An 18,004-nucleotide genomic window follows, 5' to 3' on the forward strand; every position below is an offset into this window, starting at 1 on the left:
TTAAGGTAACCCTCTAATTTTTTATCCATTGGATCTGAAAAAGCACAGCTATCCTCCACCGGGATAGTGGTACGCTTAGCTAAAGTAGAAACTGCTCCCTCCACCTTAGGGACCGTTTGCCATAAGTCCCGAGTGGTGGCGTCTATTGGAAACATCTTTCTAAATATTGGAGGGGGTGAGAACGGCACACCGGGTCTATCCCACTCCTTAGTAACAATTTCAGTTAATCTCTTAGGTATAGGAAAAACGTCAGTACTCGCCGGTACCGCAAAGTATTTATCCAACCTACACAGTTTCTCTGGTATTGCAACGGTGTTACAATCATTGAGAGCCGCTAAGACCTCCCCTAGTAATACACGGAGGTTCTCCAATTTAAATTTAAAATTTGAAATATCTGAATCCAATCTGTTTGGATCAGAACCGTCACCCACAGAATGAAGCTCTCCGTCCTCATGCTCTGCAAGCTGTGACGCAGTATCAGACATGGCCCTAGTATTGTCAGCGCACTCTGTTCTCACCCCAGAGTGATCACGCTTGCCTCTTAGTTCTGGTAATTTAGACAAAACTTCAGTCATAACAGTAGCCATATCATGTAATGTTATCTGTAATGGCCGCCCAGATGTATTAGGCGCCATAATATCACGCACCTCCCGGGCGGGAGATGCAGGTACTGCCGCGTGAGGCGAGTTAGTCGGCATAACTCTCCCCTCGCAGTTTGGTGAAATTTGTTCACATTGTACAGATTGACTTTTATTTAAAGTAGCATCAATACAGTTAGTACATAAATTTCTATTGGGCTCCACCTTGGCATTGGAACAAATGACACAGATATCTTCCTCTGAGTCAGACATGTTTAACACACTAGCAATAACTTGCAACCTGGTTATAATCTTTTTTAGCAAAAACGTACTGTGCCTCAAAGAGGTACTTAAACGATTAAATGACAGTTGAGATAATGAACTGAAAAACAGTTATAGCATCGACTTTAAAATAACCCAACTTTTAGCAAAGGTTTGTTCCCATTAGTAAATAACAATAACTAAATTTGACATAAAAAATTATAGAGTAACGTTTTTATTCACAGTCAATATAAAATTCTCACAGCTCTGCTGAGAGAATGTACCTCCCTTCAAAGAAGTTTGAAGACCCCTGAGATCTGTCAGTGAACCGGATCATGCAAGAAATATAATAGTAGCTGACTGGAAATTTTTGATGCGTAGCAAAAGAGCGCCAAAAACGGCCCCTCCCTCTCACACACAGCAGTGAGGAGAAACGAAACTGTCACAATTTAAAGCAGACAACTGCCAAGTGGAAAATAATGCCCAAACATATATTCACTCAGTACCTCAGCAATGTAAACGATTCTACATTCCAGCAAAAACGTTTAACATGATAATATTTATTAAAAGGATTAGTGACCTTTAACAGAGTAGTTCCGGTGAAATACCATTCCCAGAATACTGAAGTGTATACATACATGTCATTATAACGGTATAGCAGGATTTTCTCATCAATTCCATTCAGAAAATAAAAACTGCTACATACCTCAATGCAGATTCATCTGCCCGCTGTCCCCTGATCTGAAGCCTTTACCTCCCTCAGATGGCCGAGAACAGCAATATGATCTTAACTACTCCGGTTAAAATCATAGTAAAAAACTCTGGTAGATTCTTCTTCAAACTCTGCCAGAGAAGTAATAACACGCTCCGGTGCTATTGTAAAATAACAAACTTTTGATTGAAGTCATAAAAACTAAGTATAATCACCATAGTCCTCTCACACATCCTATCTAGTCGTTGGGTGCAAGAGAATGACTGGGACTGACGTAGAGGGGAGGAGCTATATCAGCTCTGCTGGGTGAATCCTCTTGCATTTCCTGTTGGGGAGGAGTTATATCCCAGAAGTAATGATGACCCGTGGACTGATCACACATAACAGAAGAAAGCCCATTTAAAGTCGTGGACCAAATTTTGTATCTAGGCATCAATTTAAGTAAGAATCCAAAATGTTGGTATGATTTAAATCTAACCTCAATCCTTCAGAAGATATATCTCCAGCTAAACGCCTGGAAACACTTGCCATTAACTCTAATGATCATCTTCCCTAAGATCCTATATAAATTACAGAATCTACTTCTCTTGTTAAAGAAGACAGATATTACAGTATTTAATAAAAATATAACAGAATTTCTGTGGGGAAATAAAAGGAGAAAGATATCATTAAAAATTCTATCATATTCAAAAGAATACAGGGGCTATGCACTACCAGATATTGGGAATTATAATCTAGCATGTCTGGTCAAAATTGCAGCTGAATGGCTAATAGATGAATATTTTACAGACAAACTATTAGAAGAAGAGATTGTGAAACCTTATACACTCAAAGCGCTATTACATACGCAAATTAAAGATATCCCTCAGAAGATTAAAAAATTCAGCTCATATTTCGGTATTATCAAAGCCTGGCAACAATATTGTAAGAAATTAAAAGTTAATTTTACAGTCTCTAATTTCTTAACAATAACCGGCTATCCTCCGTTTCCAGAAGCATTAAAATCTGCAGTTTTTCATAGATGGAAAAGAAAGGATTTAATAAATATTAGTCAAATGATTAATTTTACTTCGGATACAGCACAGATCAAAACATTTGAAGAGCTAAGAGGTGAATTTGACCTCCCTAGCAAAGATTTCTTTGCTTACTTACAATTAAGAGATCTCGTCAACAAACTACTACACAATCAAAATAATGAATGGGGTTGGCCTTTACTTACGCATATCCTGGATCTATGTAAAACGGAACATTTTTCCATAAAAAAATGGTATAGAGAGAGTCATTAAGACAGGAGGGCAATTTAAATCTGCAATTGATTGTCAAGAAATGGCATCTGAAGGGACTAACAGAATGTAATGAAGATTACATACAAAGTAGTATCATGAGAACTAATAAGATCTTCATTCCTACCAACATTAGAGAAGCACATATTAATATACTAAATCAAGCATATCTTACCCCCTCTATCATGGCAAGATGGAATAACAAAACACAAGATAAATGTGTCAAATGTGGCAGTAAGGGGGCTGATATTGTGCACTACTTTTGGGAATGCACATTAATTAAACAATTTTGGAATAGAATGAGTTTCTGGCTATCAAGAATTTAAAAAAAAAAAAAGAGATTAAGATTTATCGAGCCTTAGTATTCTTTTTGCTCCCGCCAGATAAAAAAGAAAAGGTCAATAATAAGGAATTTATTGAATTAGTTATTGGGACGGCTAGGTTTTTATTATTGAAAACATGGATCTCGAAAAAACTGCCTGCTGTATAGGAAGTAAAGAATCATATTTTTAAACTATTGACGATAGAACAATGTCTATTGGAGATAGATAAAACTAAGGAAGTTGATAGATTCTTTAACCCCTTAATGACCGGACCATTTTTCAATTTTCTTACCCTTAATGACAATGGCTATTTTTACATTTCTGCAGTGTTTGTGTTTAGCTGTAATTTCCCTCTTACTCATTTACTGTACCCACACATATTATATTCCGTTTTTCTCGCCATTAAATGGACTTTCTAAAGATACCATTATTTTCATCATGTCTTATAATTTACTAAAAAAAAATAAAATAAAATATGAGGAAAAATGGAAAAAAACACACTTTTTCTAACTTTGACCCCCAAAATATGTTACACATCTACAATCACCAAAAAACACCCATGCTAAATAGTTTCTAAATTTTGTCCTGAGTTTAGAAATACCCAATGTTTACATGTTCTTTGCTTTTTTTGCAATTTATGGGGCAATAAATACAAGTAGCACTTCGCTATTTCCAAACCACTTTTTTTCAAAATTAGCGCTAGTTACATTGGAACCCTGATATATGTCAGGAATACCTGAATATCCCTTGACATGTATATATTTTTTTTTAGAAGACAACCCAAAGTATTGATCTAGGCCCATTTTGGTATATTTCATGCCACCATTTCACCGCCAAATGCGATAAAAAAAAAAAAGTTCACTTTTTCACAAAATTTGTCACAAACTTTAGGTTTCCCACTGAAATTATTTACAAACAGCTTCTGCAATTATGGCACAAATGGTTGTAAATGCTTCTCTGGGATCCCCTTTGTTCAGAAATAGCAGACTTATATGGCTTTGGCGTTGCTTTTTGGTAATTAGAAGGCCGCTAAATGCTGCTGCGCACCACACGTTAATTATGCCCAGCAGTGAAGGGGTTAAATTAGGTAGCTTGTAGGGAGCTTGCAGGGTTAATTTTAGAGATCAGCCTCCCACCTGACACATCCCACCCCCTGATCCCTCCCAAACAGCTCTCTTCCCTCCCCCACCCCACAATTGTTCCCGCCATCTTAAGTACTGGCAGAAAGTCTGCCAGTACTAAATAAGAGGTTTTTTTTTTTTGGTTTTTTTTAAATAAAAATAATAAAGTATTTTAGCTGTGATGGACCCCTGCCTTAGCCCCAACCTCCCTGATCCCCCCTCCAGCTCTCTAACCCTCTCCCCTACCTAATTACCACCATCTTGGGTACTGGCAGCTGTCTGCCAGTACCCAGTTTGGCCCCAAAAACCCCCAAAAAAGTATTTTTATTTTATTTTTTACTTAAACTATTTCTGTAGTGTAGCAGCCCCCCACAATACCCCCACCCCCACCCAGATCCTTTTATATATTTTTTTTTTTTTAAAAATCCCTTTTTTTCCCCCTTTCTGCCCTCATTCATTGGTGTCAGTGTGGCTAATGGGTGCGCGCGCACACACGTGCACGCGCGCATCGTGCACGCGCACCCTCACACCCGGCACTATCGCTACCGGTGCAGAGAGGGCCACAGAGTGGCTCTCTCTGCATCGGGGGCTTGTAAAGTGGTATTGCAGGATGCCTCCATATCGAGGCATCACTGCAATACCCTCAGAGCTACTAGAAGCATTTGTGATCGCTTCCAGCACTCTGTTAGACAACTGACGTACCAGGTACGTCCATTGTCATTAACTGCTTGTTAATGCATGACGTACCTGGTACGTCAGTTGTCATTAAGGGGTTAAAAAATGGGAAATATTTATATATTCACAGCTATTGGATATGCAAAAGAAAATTATATATCCACTCAGATCTACATAGTATGTAATGAATGCCATAATTAGAAAAGAGTTACCTTTGGTTTACTAAGCGCTGTATAAGAGAAGTAAATATGATTTCCCCGCCCCCTTTTTTTTTCTTCATTGCTTATGCTATGTTGTCTGCATAGCATATAATAAAAACAGAATTTATGTTTACCTGATAAATTTCTTTCTCCAACGGTGTGTCCGGTCCACGGCGTCATCCTTACTTGTGGGATATTCTCTTCCCCAACAGGAAATGGCAAAGAGCCCAGCAAAGCTGGTCACATGATCCCTCCTAGGCTCCGCCTACCCCAGTCATTCGACCGACGTTAAGGAGGAATATTAGCATAGGAGAAACCATATGGTACCGTGGTGACTGTAGTTAAAGAAAATAAATTATCAGACCTGATTAAAAAAACCAGGGCGGGCCGTGGACCGGACACACCGTTGGAGAAAGAAATTTATCAGGTAAACATAAATTCTGTTTTCTCCAACATAGGTGTGTCCGGTCCACGGCGTCATCCTTACTTGTGGGAACCAATACCAAAGCTTTAGGACACGGATGAAGGGAGGGAGCAAATCAGGTCACCTAAATGGAAGGCACCACGGCTTGCAAAACCTTTCTCCCAAAAATAGCCTCAGAAGAAGCAAAAGTATCAAACTTGTAAAATTTGGTAAAAGTGTGCAGTGAAGACCAAGTCGCTGCCCTACATATCTGATCAACAGAAGCCTCGTTCTTGAAGGCCCATGTGGAAGCCACAGCCCTAGTGGAATGAGCTGTGATTCTTTCGGGAGGCTGCCGTCCGGCAGTCTCGTAAGCCAATCTGATGATGCTTTTGATCCAAAACGAGAGAGAGGTAGAAGTTGCTTTTTGACCTCTCCTTTTACCTGAATAAACAACAAACAAGGAAGATGTTTGTCTAAAATCCTTTGTAGCATCTAAATAGAATTTTAGAGCGCGAACAACATCCAAATTGTGCAACAAACGTTCCTTCTTTGAAACTGGTTTCGGGCACAGAGAAGGTACGATAATCTCCTGGTTAATGTTTTTGTTAGAAACAACTTTTGGAAGAAAACCAGGTTTAGTACGTAAAACCACCTTATCTGCATGGAACACCAGATAAGGAGGAGAGCACTGCAGAGCAGATAATTCTGAAACTCTTCTAGCAGAAGAAATTGCAACTAAAAACAAAACTTTCCAAGATAATAACTTAATATCAACGGAATGTAAGGGTTCAAACGGAACCCCCTGAAGAACTGAAAGAACTAAATTGAGACTCCAAGGAGGAGTCAAAGGTTTGTAAACAGGCTTGATTCTAACCAGAGCCTGAACAAAGGCTTGAACATCTGGCACAGCTGCCAGCTTTTTGTGAAGTAACACCGACAAGGCAGAAATCTGTCCCTTCAGGGAACTTGCCGATAAACCCTTTTCCAATCCTTCTTGAAGGAAGGATAGAATCCTAGGAATCTTAACCTTGTCTTAAAGCCTTGAAAATATTGCACACCAATTTTGGAAGCTTTAACCCTTAAAATAACGGAACCGGAGCCGTTTAAAGCTTTAACCCCTTTACAGTCCCTGGTATCTGCTTTGCTGAGACCCAACCAAACCCAAAGGGGAATACGATACCAAATGACGCCTTCAGAAGTCTTTTATAAGTATCAGAGCTCCTCTCACATGCGACTGCATGCCATGCCTCTCAAAAACAAGTGCGCAACACCGGCGCGAAAATGAGACTCTGCCTATGCTTTGGGAAAGCCCCTAAAGAATAAGGTGTCTAAAACAGTGCCTGCCGATATTATTATATCAAAATACCCAGAATAAATGATTCCTCAAGGCTAAATAAGTGTTAATATCAATCGATTTAGCCCAAAAAAAGTCTACAGTCTAAATAAGCCCTTGTGAAGCCCTTATTTACAATCGTAATAAACTTGGCTTACCGGATCCCATAGGGAAAATGACAGCTTCCAGCATTACATCGTCTTGTTAGAATGTGTCATACCTCAAGCAGCAAGGGACTGCAAACTGTTCCCCCAACTGAAGTTAATTGCTCTCAACAGTCCTGTGTGGAACAGCCATGGATTTTAGTTACGGTTGCTAAAATCATTTTCCTCATACAAACAGAATTCTTCATCTCTTTTCTGTTTCTGAGTAAATAGTACGTACCAGCACTATTTGAAAATAACAAACTCTTGATTGAATAATGAAAAACTACAGTTAAACACTAAAAAACTCTAAGCCATCTCCGTGGAGATGTTGCCTGTACAACGGCAAAGAGAATGACTGGGGTAGGCGGAGCCTAGGAGGGATCATGTGACCAGCTTTGCTGGGCTCTTTGCCATTTCCTGTTGGGGAAGAGAATATCCCACAAGTAAGGATGACGCCGTGGACCGGACACACCTATGTTGGAGAAATATTATCCATGTAGGGAAGGAATTATTGTACTTCTGGGTTACTGACGAAGGTATGGGATTTGAAGGATTGAGTTAGCACTTATATGTCTTTATGCAAGTTTATGGTTAACTGGCTGGAGTATAACTTAGCAGGAAAGGTCTATGTTATTATGTTACTAGCCGAAAATGTTTATTTATAATCCTTAAATATGTATATTCGTCATGTAAAATACCCTCCTTGTTTATTTTTTTTGTCCTTTTCTTTTTTCTGTACCCCTCATGTATTCTACCAATAAATATATATTTAAAAAAAAAATATATATATATATATATATATATATATATATATATATATATATATATATAGTGAAGTGATACTATAAGGCAGAAGTATATGGGGACTCTCAATTATAGAGAATAGTCCGAGCTAGGGGGGGGGGGGGGGGGGGGAGTGCAGGGTTGTGTAAATGAGTGAAGTAGACATGTTAGATAGAGGTACTAGTGAGCTACCTATGTCTAAATGGTGTAAGTACCGTGAGCTAATATGGTCAGAAGTGATGCCCAATGGAAAAAGATAAGAGAGGCTGGGGAGTAAACCTAGGGGAGGTGGTATCTAAGAGGAGAGGGGTATAAGGGATAGGGAATGTGACTATACTAACAATTGGTAATGTGGGGCCAAGCCCCTATAACCACATGTGCCCTCATAGCCTAATTGGAGGGATATGGGATCCCTCATAATAGCGTGACAATAGTCACGTGTATAAAGTGTAAATGTGTATTATGTGTAATACGAAGTGATCCATAAACCAAGTGGGGAGCCACATGGCAAGCATGAAAAGATTGCAGGCACAATCTCATAGGGAAAGGGTATGAGAGCAAAAACAAGGCATGGGACATAATATTGAAATGTGTATATGGTAAAAGATGTCATGTGCCATAAAATATGTCCTAACAATAATAGCATATAAAGGGGCAGTATAACAGAGTGTGTTACCACACATGTTCAACACTAAATACTTATAAGTCAAAGGCTGCTAGGTCCACACATTCACCGAGACCTTCTGGAATCAAAGTGTGTAATTTGTGGATCCAGTATGTCTCCCTACGTCGGAGACTAAGCATGGGGTTGTGGCTGTTCCTAGAAATCTGTTCGATAGAAAAAAATAGAGAGCGTTTTAAAGCTTCCTTTATGGACATAAGTACAGTGTCTTGATACACTATGTTTTAAGAACTTTCTTTTAACATTACGTATGTGTTCACCCCAGCGTCTTTATTTTACGGCACGTGCGTGCCAAAAATATTGGGCCCCACACCAACACTGTATAAGGTATATCACGTATGTAGATTCACGAGTCAGGCGTTTTCTGATGGTAAACTTTTCCCCTGTGCTATTTGACTGGAAAAACTTGGTTCCATTTTTTACCACCTTACACATGTTGCATCTCGATTTGTGACATCTGAATAAGCCACATTGTGGTACGAAATTGGCCAAAAACGTTTTGTTGTTTTTAGTGGCCATAGCAGAATTGTTGGCAGGTAATTTATCTCTAACTATCTTACTTGGTGCTAAAAAATTTTTTTTACTATACACTATTCTGGGCTTAGGGGATACATGGCTTTTCAAATAAGGGTCATTGCAGATGATAGGCCAGTGTTTTAGTATGATTCGTTTTATCTCCCGATGGCGACTACTATAGCCGGTGATAAACAAGGGGGTGTTTGAATCACTAATTTACTTCCGTTTGTTAGTTTTATTTTTCGTGAAATATGTTGTTCTATCATCATTTAGGGCACTAAGGTAACCCTTTTGTATGAGATCCAAGTGATATCCCTTTTCTAAAAATGTATCTTTCAATATAGTGGACTGTAGCTCATAGCTCTCCTTCGTACTGCAATTCCTCCTTATGCGTCTAAACTGCCCATAAGGGACATTTTTCTTCAAACTAAAATAATGATTGCTGGTAAAATCTTAGAAGCTATTGCAATCAACTTTTTTTGAAGAAAGTTTCAGACACTAAATGGCCTGAGGAAGAAAAATACAATGTAAGATCATTATTTTAGTGGATTTGCATTTTTATAGATTTTCGGCAAATGATAATAAAATGCTGTATTAGGATCTTTTGGATATAAGTAGTCTCTTTCTTTTTTAGTGAGTATACCTTCATCAAGACCCTCCTGTAACAAAGAATATAGTATTCTTAAAAAACTCATGGTCGGATCACTAGGTAGTCCCCTATAATAGCTGGCATCTTTAAGAATACGATCAGCTTCTAATACATAGTTCCTGATATTTTGCAGAACAATTCCAGCCGCTTTATCTGCCTGGCGTATAACCAAATTGAAGGTGGATTTTGGTTTAAAATCAGTGTGTAGATAATTCTCTGAGTTGTTAGAGGAGGGTGTCAGGTTCGAATACCACAAACCCATCTTTTAGCCTTTCATCCATACTGTCTAGAACTATGGGAGTTTTATTGGTGTTTTTAATATTTTTCTCTGCAAAATATTTCTAGAGACAACTTTCTAGTGAAATGGTTGACATCTACCAAAAGTTGAAATATATTAGGGGTATTGGATGGACAAAAGGACAAGGAATTGCCCAAAACTCTAATTTAAATCAGTAGTGAGTACATGTTCAGAAAGATTGAAAATCCCTTTTTGATATTTCAGGAGTTTTTCTTTTATGGTGGTTGTAGATTTTCCTCTACTGCCACGTTTGCATATGGCATTTATTGGCACGGCGGTCGGGGGAACATTGACCACTGTTCTAGTCGGTGATCTGGACCAATTCTAAAAAAGGATTGGACCATTGTTCACCCTCATATGATGTAATAGAGTCAATATTTGATTTTGGGCCCTCGGGACTATCGGATCTCAAAGGTTGAAACCTATTATGTTTCAAAAGACCTATGAGTATCGCAATTCCTGGACGGAGCGGGGTTATGTGTTGGTCTTCCGTTATAGGCACGTCTATCATTATAAAAATGTGATGGGGGTCTATTGGGAAAATGTCTGTTGTGATTATGTGCCTGGTGGTTTCCAGGGGAGTTGAAATCAGCAGGTCTTCTCCAGTTCTTATGATGATTGTCATAATGTGAGTGATATTGGTAGTTATTATTTTCATGTTGTCCGTTAGAATGATGGATGTGTTGTGATCTATTTTCTATGTAGTTGCTCCTCATGGGAGGCTGGTATGTCTTAGGATTCTCATTGGTATATTGTACTCTATTATGTGTGTACATATTATTTAAATGTGTATTCGTGTTATATTGGTTATGGTGAGGTCGTGAGTAGTAAAGACTCTTAGATTGTTGTTATGAGTGTTCTGTTTACACCATTTACAGATTGATGAGTAGCCATTGGAGGTCAGTCTGGGATCATACACAGTCACCCAGCAGTCTGCTTCATTAACACCACTAGGGGTGTATCACTAAATGTGAGTGTTTCCGTTATACTGATATTTGTTATTTTTGGTCAAACAATATTGGGCCATGTGGCTCTTCTGTCCTCTTATGTTGTCTACAGATTTCTGATTATTTTAGACAGGTTACCTACTGCAAATATTTAGCAACACAGGTTTTGATGATAGAGTTCAGAAAAATAAAATTACAAACTAATTTTTATTGAGTGTGGAGTAAAAAAAATGTTTTATTTTAAAAAACAGTTGAGACATACACATATAATAATGGTATATTTGGAACCTGCTAGGTCTGCTGAAAAAAACAATATATATATATATACACACGTGTGTGTGTGTATGTATGTGTATATATATATATATATATATATATATATATATATATATATATATATATATATATATATATATATATATATATATATATATATATATTGTATAGTTTATTCACACAATCTTCTAAAAGTGTTTAAACGTGAACTGCAACAAAAAGCTCAAAACCAGCTTAGCACACAGGTGGGAAATGGCTTAGCAGCCAAAGGGTTAAACACAGTGCTGGAGGCAAAAAGCATGATATGGTATAAAGTACATCTAGTGGTGGGATTCAGCCAGTTCTCTCAGTTCCTAAAATTTTCCAGGTTCTCAAGAACCAGTGGTTGTGTGAGGCAATCTTGCTTAAGGGACAGTTTCCATATGTTTCCAATTTGTTGTTATACCAGCAGCAGAGTATACAATGTATGATACATTGCTCCTTTAGGCTTATTTTAATCAAGGCATGCTACAGTCTTGTAATTGGATATAAACAACTGTTTTTAAGGAGTTAAACCAGTGAGGCTGAAAAAGTAAATGTTCTAACATCACAGCACAAATTTCCTATCTTTTTGTATTATAGAGAAGTTAGAGAACATGTTGCTAACATTTCTGAATCCCACCACTGGGTATATGTCATGTGTGTATCTTACCATTGCACCAGAAAATTCTGGGTAACAATGAATACAAAATAGTTCTGGGGAAAAGCAAGTGGAACTTCTTGCCTAGATGCACTAATTGGCTATACAACATATTTCTATCAATATAGCAAGCTGGGCAACTAGTCACCAAGGCAACCAGCATTTAACAACCACTTGTTTAAAAGTGAAAAACATTAATGCTTTCAAGGCAAAAATGTATACTACATAGGACAAAGCCTCCCTTCAACATGAAACCAATATAGATGCCCCCTCTGAAATCATTTAACTTTTACCTCAAAAATTTTATGATGCAAGACACCCAGAATGCCCCTCTCCAAGCATCCTCCCCCCTAAATGTTCTTGTATATGCAGTACAGCCAATAAGAAGTGTACCGGCTGTTCCACAGTGCATTCTGCATACCATAGGCAGACAGTATCTCAGGCTTCTATAGATTGCAGTGCCGGGTTAAAAGAAAATCTGCACATACAGTATGTGGCCCAACAGTGTAGAAGAAGGTTTTGCCTTGAAAATAATTAGTTCATTTAAACAACATTCAAAAGTACTTTTAAAACCCCATAGAAATTTAGCAATTTTATTAACAAGCAGCATCAAACCAGGCAAAGTCCACTAGTAATAAAATGGTTGTTTAAGAATTGCTGCAATACAACAACAAAATAATTGAATCTGCCCTGGTCACCTGAAGTAGACTTCCTTATCATGGAGGATAAAACATGCACATTATATCCTCCATTTAGCTCTGTGGCAGATTTACTATAGATGTGAAGTTAATGTACAGCATAAACGATGCTACAGGCAGGATATATCATTTGTATATTTTTACAATGAAAAAATAAAAAGTTACTATGATTGAGGCAAATAGTTTTTACCACCAGGAGAGTTTGGTAGTTTAGAAAACAAGCAAATAAAGAAAAAAAAGATGCGTACCTTTTTGTCCCACTGTTGATGTAAATAACGTAAAAGTATGTTTGTTTTCTCTGTTACTATAACTGTAATAAAGAGGGAGCAGAGTCAATTGTCAATAATATACAGTTATATCATTTAAACATTCACCAAACAGATTTTTCTTTTAAAAGTCTAAGAAAACTGAGTTTTTTTCCTAAACTACTAATAAATATTTTTTGCTAGCTATAACCACATACACAAAAGGACACCATGAAGATACAGATCTTTTATAGCTGTTAGGGCAGAGGGTGGGAATCAATCTCACCTGAATTCATTTCACACGAACGTCTCAATCACTCACCACACTACCCTCAATGTTCTCCCCAGGCCCTTTTTAATGGCCGCTAAAATTTGAGCCAAAAAATTAGCTAAAATTTGCTTTAGTTTTATCCCCCCCCCCCCATGTTTATTGCTCAAATTATCATTAAATAAATATTTTAGGGTTGCACCAATACCATTTTTTTTAAGACAGAGTACAAGTACCAATACTTTTTTCAAATACTCACCAATTACCATTACTTTTTTTTGTCATATGACAGTTTACCAAGCACAATACAGACTAATGATTTAAGATAGCTTCTTTATACATTTGAACTGTAACTCAAGACATTTTTAAATAATTAAACAGTTTTATTTGCTTGTTGTCACAAAGTTCACAGAACATGTTTATAAATAAAAATATTACAATAAAATATATTAATAATAACAAATAACAGCTGCAGCAGCTTGGGCTGGAAAGCTACAATTTAAAGGGGGGGATTACCGGATGCAATTGGGTTGTAGGGTGCCTATATAACATCAATCTGACATTTGTATTTAATACAAAGTAATATAATTTAATTCTGGAAAAAACATTGGGGAAGGAGTGTCCCAATAATCCCCTTTGAGAAAAATGGGGCATTTGCATTCTACTGACTCAACAGAAAATAGGGCTGCTTTATATTCCCAGTCCAGCCCTGGCTAAGGATGTTCCTCAGAGCACAATTGTTCAAGATGAGAACTAGCAGTATAATGGGGAATCTAGCAATTAGAATAATTTTTCAAAAGTTAGTGGAAAGTTCTTAAGGAACAGAAGCATCTCTGCATGTTCAGCTATAAGTCTGTTGGTATTATCAGTAAGGATGTTTGACGCTAAACAGTCTTTCACTTTTCAAACTACTGCATGGGGCAGAAATATATTTTTGGGCCATTTTAGCCAGAGCTGGAAATCTCCGTTTATTAACTGCCCAGTATTTCAGGGGTTTGTCTGAATGAGGTACAGTGATCTCTCTCTGGTAGGCTTTCAGCTGTATAGTATCAGCTTTTGGAGCACTGCTCTCAAATGTACAATAATACAAATAACAGCAATTTGTACTGGCAGAACAGAAGTGAACAATTTTTAGTTAAGTCTTCAGCTTAAAATTAAAAGGGAACATGCAGTTTGAAAAACTCCACAAGATGGCGTATGGGTAGGAAGTGGAGGTATCGGTTTAAGTATCGGTGCATTTGCATGATTACAGGTACTCATGCAAATACTTGGTATCAGTGCAACCCTAACATTTATATTAAACTATGTAATGAATTTGTGCTTTGGATAGCAGAAAATTTTAACATATTAGAAAGTACTACACTGCCCCACCCAGCTACTTTATAACGCCCCCCGGTTGGCAACATTGTCTGTAGAGAACAGTACACTGAATTAAAAAGAAGAAAAGCAGAGCACGGGTAATATTGCACCCAGAAATTTAATGAAACATGGGGAAAAAATAAAGCATAAAATAAACACTTGAGAAAAAACATAATTTATGCTTACCTGATAAATTTATTTCTCTTGTAGTGTATCCAGTCCACGGATCATCCATTACTTGTGGGATATTCTCCTTCCCAACAGGAAGTTGCAAGAGGATCACCCACAGCAGAGCTGCTATATAGCTCCTCCCCTAACTGCCATATCCAGTCATTCGACCGAAAACAAACAGAGAAAGGAGAAACCATAGGGTGCAGTGGTGACTGTAGTTTAATTAAAATTTAGACCTGCCTTAAAAGGACAGGGCGGGCCGAGAACTGGATACACTACAAGAGAAATAAATTTATCAGGTAAGCATAAATTATGTTTTCTCTTGTTAAGTGTATCCAGTCCACGGATCATCCATTACTTGTGGGATACCAATACCAAAGCTAAAGTACACGGATGATGGGAGGGACAAGGCAGGATTAAGCGGAAGAAACCACTGCCTGAAGAACCTTTCTCCCAAACACAGCCTCCGAAGAAGCAAAAGTATCAAATTTGTAAAATTTTGAAAAAGTGTGAAGCAAAGACCAAGTCGCAGCCTTGCAAATCTGTTCAACAGAGGCCTCATTTTTGAAGGCCCAGGTGGAAGCCACAGCTCTAGTAGAATGAGCTGTAATCCTTTCAGGGGGCTGCTGTCCAGCAGTCTCATAGGCTAGGCTTATTACGCTCCGAAGCCAAAAGGAAAGAGAGGTTGCCGAAGCTTTTTGACCTCTCCTCTGTCCAGAGTAAACGACAAACAGGAAAGATGTTTGACGAAAATCCTTAGTAGCTTGTAAGTAAAACTTCAAGGCACGGACTACGTCCAGATTATGTAAAAGACGTTCCTTCTTTGAAGAAGGATTAGGGCACAACGATGGAACAACAATCTCTTGATTGATATTCTTGTTAGAAACCACCTTAGGTAAAAACCCAGGTTTGGTACGCAGAACTACCTTATCTGCATGAAAAATCAGATAGGGAGAATCACATTGTAAGGCAGATAGCTCAGAGACTCTCCGAGCCGAGGAAATAGCCATCAAAAACAGAACTTTCCAAGATAAAAGTTTAATATCAATGGAATGAAGGGGTTCAAACGGAACTCCTTGAAGAACCTTAAGAACCAAGTTTAAGCTCCACGGGGGAGCAACAGGTTTAAACACAGGCTTAAATCTAACCAAAGCCTGGCAAAATGCCTGGAAGTCTGGAACCTCTGCCAGATGCTTGTGCAAAAGAATAGACAGAGCAGAAATCTGTCCCTTTAAGGAACTAGCTGATAATCCTTTGTCCAAGCCCTCTTGGAGAAAAGACAATATTCTAGGAATCCTAACCTTACTCCATGAGTAATTCTTGGACTCACACCAATAAGGATATTTACTCCATATCTTGTGGTAGATTTTCCTGGTAACAGGCTTTCGTGCCTGTATTAAGGTATCAATGACTGACTCGGAGAAGCCACGCTTTGATAGAATCAAGCGTTCAATCTCCAGGCAGTCAGTCTCAGAGAAATTAGATTTGGATGATTGAAAGGACCTTGTATCAGAAGGTCCTGTCTTAGAGGCAGAGTCCATGGTGGAAAGGATGACATGTCCACTAGGTCTGAATACCAAGTCCTGCGTGGCCACGCAGGTGCTATCAGAATCACCGATGCTCTCTCCTGTTTGATACGCCTGTATCAGGATGTCGTCTAGATACAGAGCCACCGCTATGCCTCGCGGTCTTAGAACCGCCAGAAGTGAGCCCAGAACCTTTGTAAAGATTCTCGGGGCTGTAGCCAACCTGAAGGGAAGAGCTACAAATTGGTAATGCCTGTCTAGAAAGGCAAACCTTAGAAACCGATGATCTTTGTGAATTGGTATGTGAAGGTAGGCATCCTTTAAGTCCACTGTGGTCATGTACTGACCTTCTTGGATCATGGGTAGGATGGTCCGAATAGTTTCCATTTTGAAAGATGAGGAATTTGTTTAAGATCTTTAGATCCAAAATTGGTCTGAAGGTTCCCTCTTTTTTGGGAACCACAAACAGATTTGAATAAAAACCCTGTCCTTGTTCCGTCCGCGGAACTGGATGGATCACTCCCATAACTAGGAGGTCTTGCACACAACGTAGGAATGCCTCTTTCTTTATCTGATTTGCAGATAGCCTTGAAAGATGAAATCTCCCTTGTGGAGGGGAAGCTTTGAAGTCCAGAAGATATCCCTGAGATATGATTTCCAACGCCCAGGGATCCTGAACATCTCTTGCCCACGCCTGGGCAAAGAGAGAAAGTCTGCCCCCTACTAGATCCGTCGCCGGATAGGGGGCCGTTCCTTCATGCTGTCTTAGAGGCAGCAGCAGGCTTTCTGGCCTGCTTGCCTTTGTTCCAGGACTGGTTAGGTTTCCAGGCCTGCTTAGATTGAGCAAAAGTTCCCTCTTGTTTTGAAGTGGAGGAAGTTGATGCTGCACCTGCCTTGAAATTTCGAAAGGCACGAAAATTAGACTGTTTGGCCTTTGCTTTGGCCCTGTCCTGAGGAAGGGTGTGACCCTTACCTCCAGTAATGTCAGCAATAATTTCCTTCAAACCAGGCCCGAATAAGGTCTGCCCCTTGAAAGGAATGTTGAGTAATTTAGACTTCGAAGTCACGTCAGCTGACCAGGATTTAAGCCATAGCACCCTACGCGCTTGGATGGCGAATCCGGAATTCTTAGCCGTTAGTTTAGTCAAATGAACAATGGCATCAGAAACAAATGAGTTAGCTAGCTTAAGTGTTCTAAGCTTGTCAATAATTTCAGTCAATGGAGCTATATGGATGGCCTCTTCCAGGGCCTCAAACCAGAATGCTGCCGCGGCCGTGACAGGCGCAATGCATGCAAGGGGCTGAAAAATAAAACCTTGTTGAATAAACATTTTCTTAAGGTAACCTCCATCTAAGTATAAAACACCACACTCCTCTTACGACCTCCATCTTGGTTGAGGCTTGCAAGAGAATGACTGGATATGACAGTTAGGGGAGGAGCTATATAGCAGCTCTGCTGTGGGTGATCCTCTTGCAACTTCCTGTTGGGAAGGAGAATATCCCACAAGTAAAGGATGATCCGTGGACTGGACACACTTAACAAGAGAAAAAGCCTTGTGCCGTCCTTAGAAGCCAGTACACTGACCCTACTCTTTAACCCTTGAGTGCCAACGATGGCTCAGAGCCGTCGCTAGCACTCAACAACCTTTTTAGCAATCTGGGGTCTGCTACCGACTCCCACCCCGGCGATTGGGCCTGTATAGTGACAGGCATCGTCGGGGCTTCCCGTTACGCGCAATGACGTCACGCGCAATGACGTGATGACGTCACCGCCCAACTTTATTTATAATTTACAATAGAAAGTATAGGGAAAGGAGGCATGCTGCTTAGAAGCCTGTATCTCAGGCATCTAAGCAGCTACAGACCTTG

The 18,004-nt window shown here is 39.1% G+C and overlaps 1 protein-coding gene across 1 annotated transcript in view; it reads right to left on the reverse strand.

Moving 5' to 3' along the window:
* The window catches only part of DDA1 (DET1 and DDB1 associated 1), an 82,951-nt gene that overhangs the window by 32,980 nt on the left and 31,967 nt on the right, over positions 1–18,004 (reverse strand). The window contains exon 4 of the mRNA XM_053702930.1: positions 12,815–12,876. Coding sequence (XP_053558905.1) covers positions 12,815–12,876 — 62 coding nt within the window. The remainder of the gene's footprint in view (positions 1–12,814; positions 12,877–18,004) is intronic.

Source organism: Bombina bombina, chromosome 2, assembly GCF_027579735.1.
Source record: "Bombina bombina isolate aBomBom1 chromosome 2, aBomBom1.pri, whole genome shotgun sequence".
Classification (NCBI taxonomy): domain Eukaryota; kingdom Metazoa; phylum Chordata; class Amphibia; order Anura; family Bombinatoridae; genus Bombina; species Bombina bombina.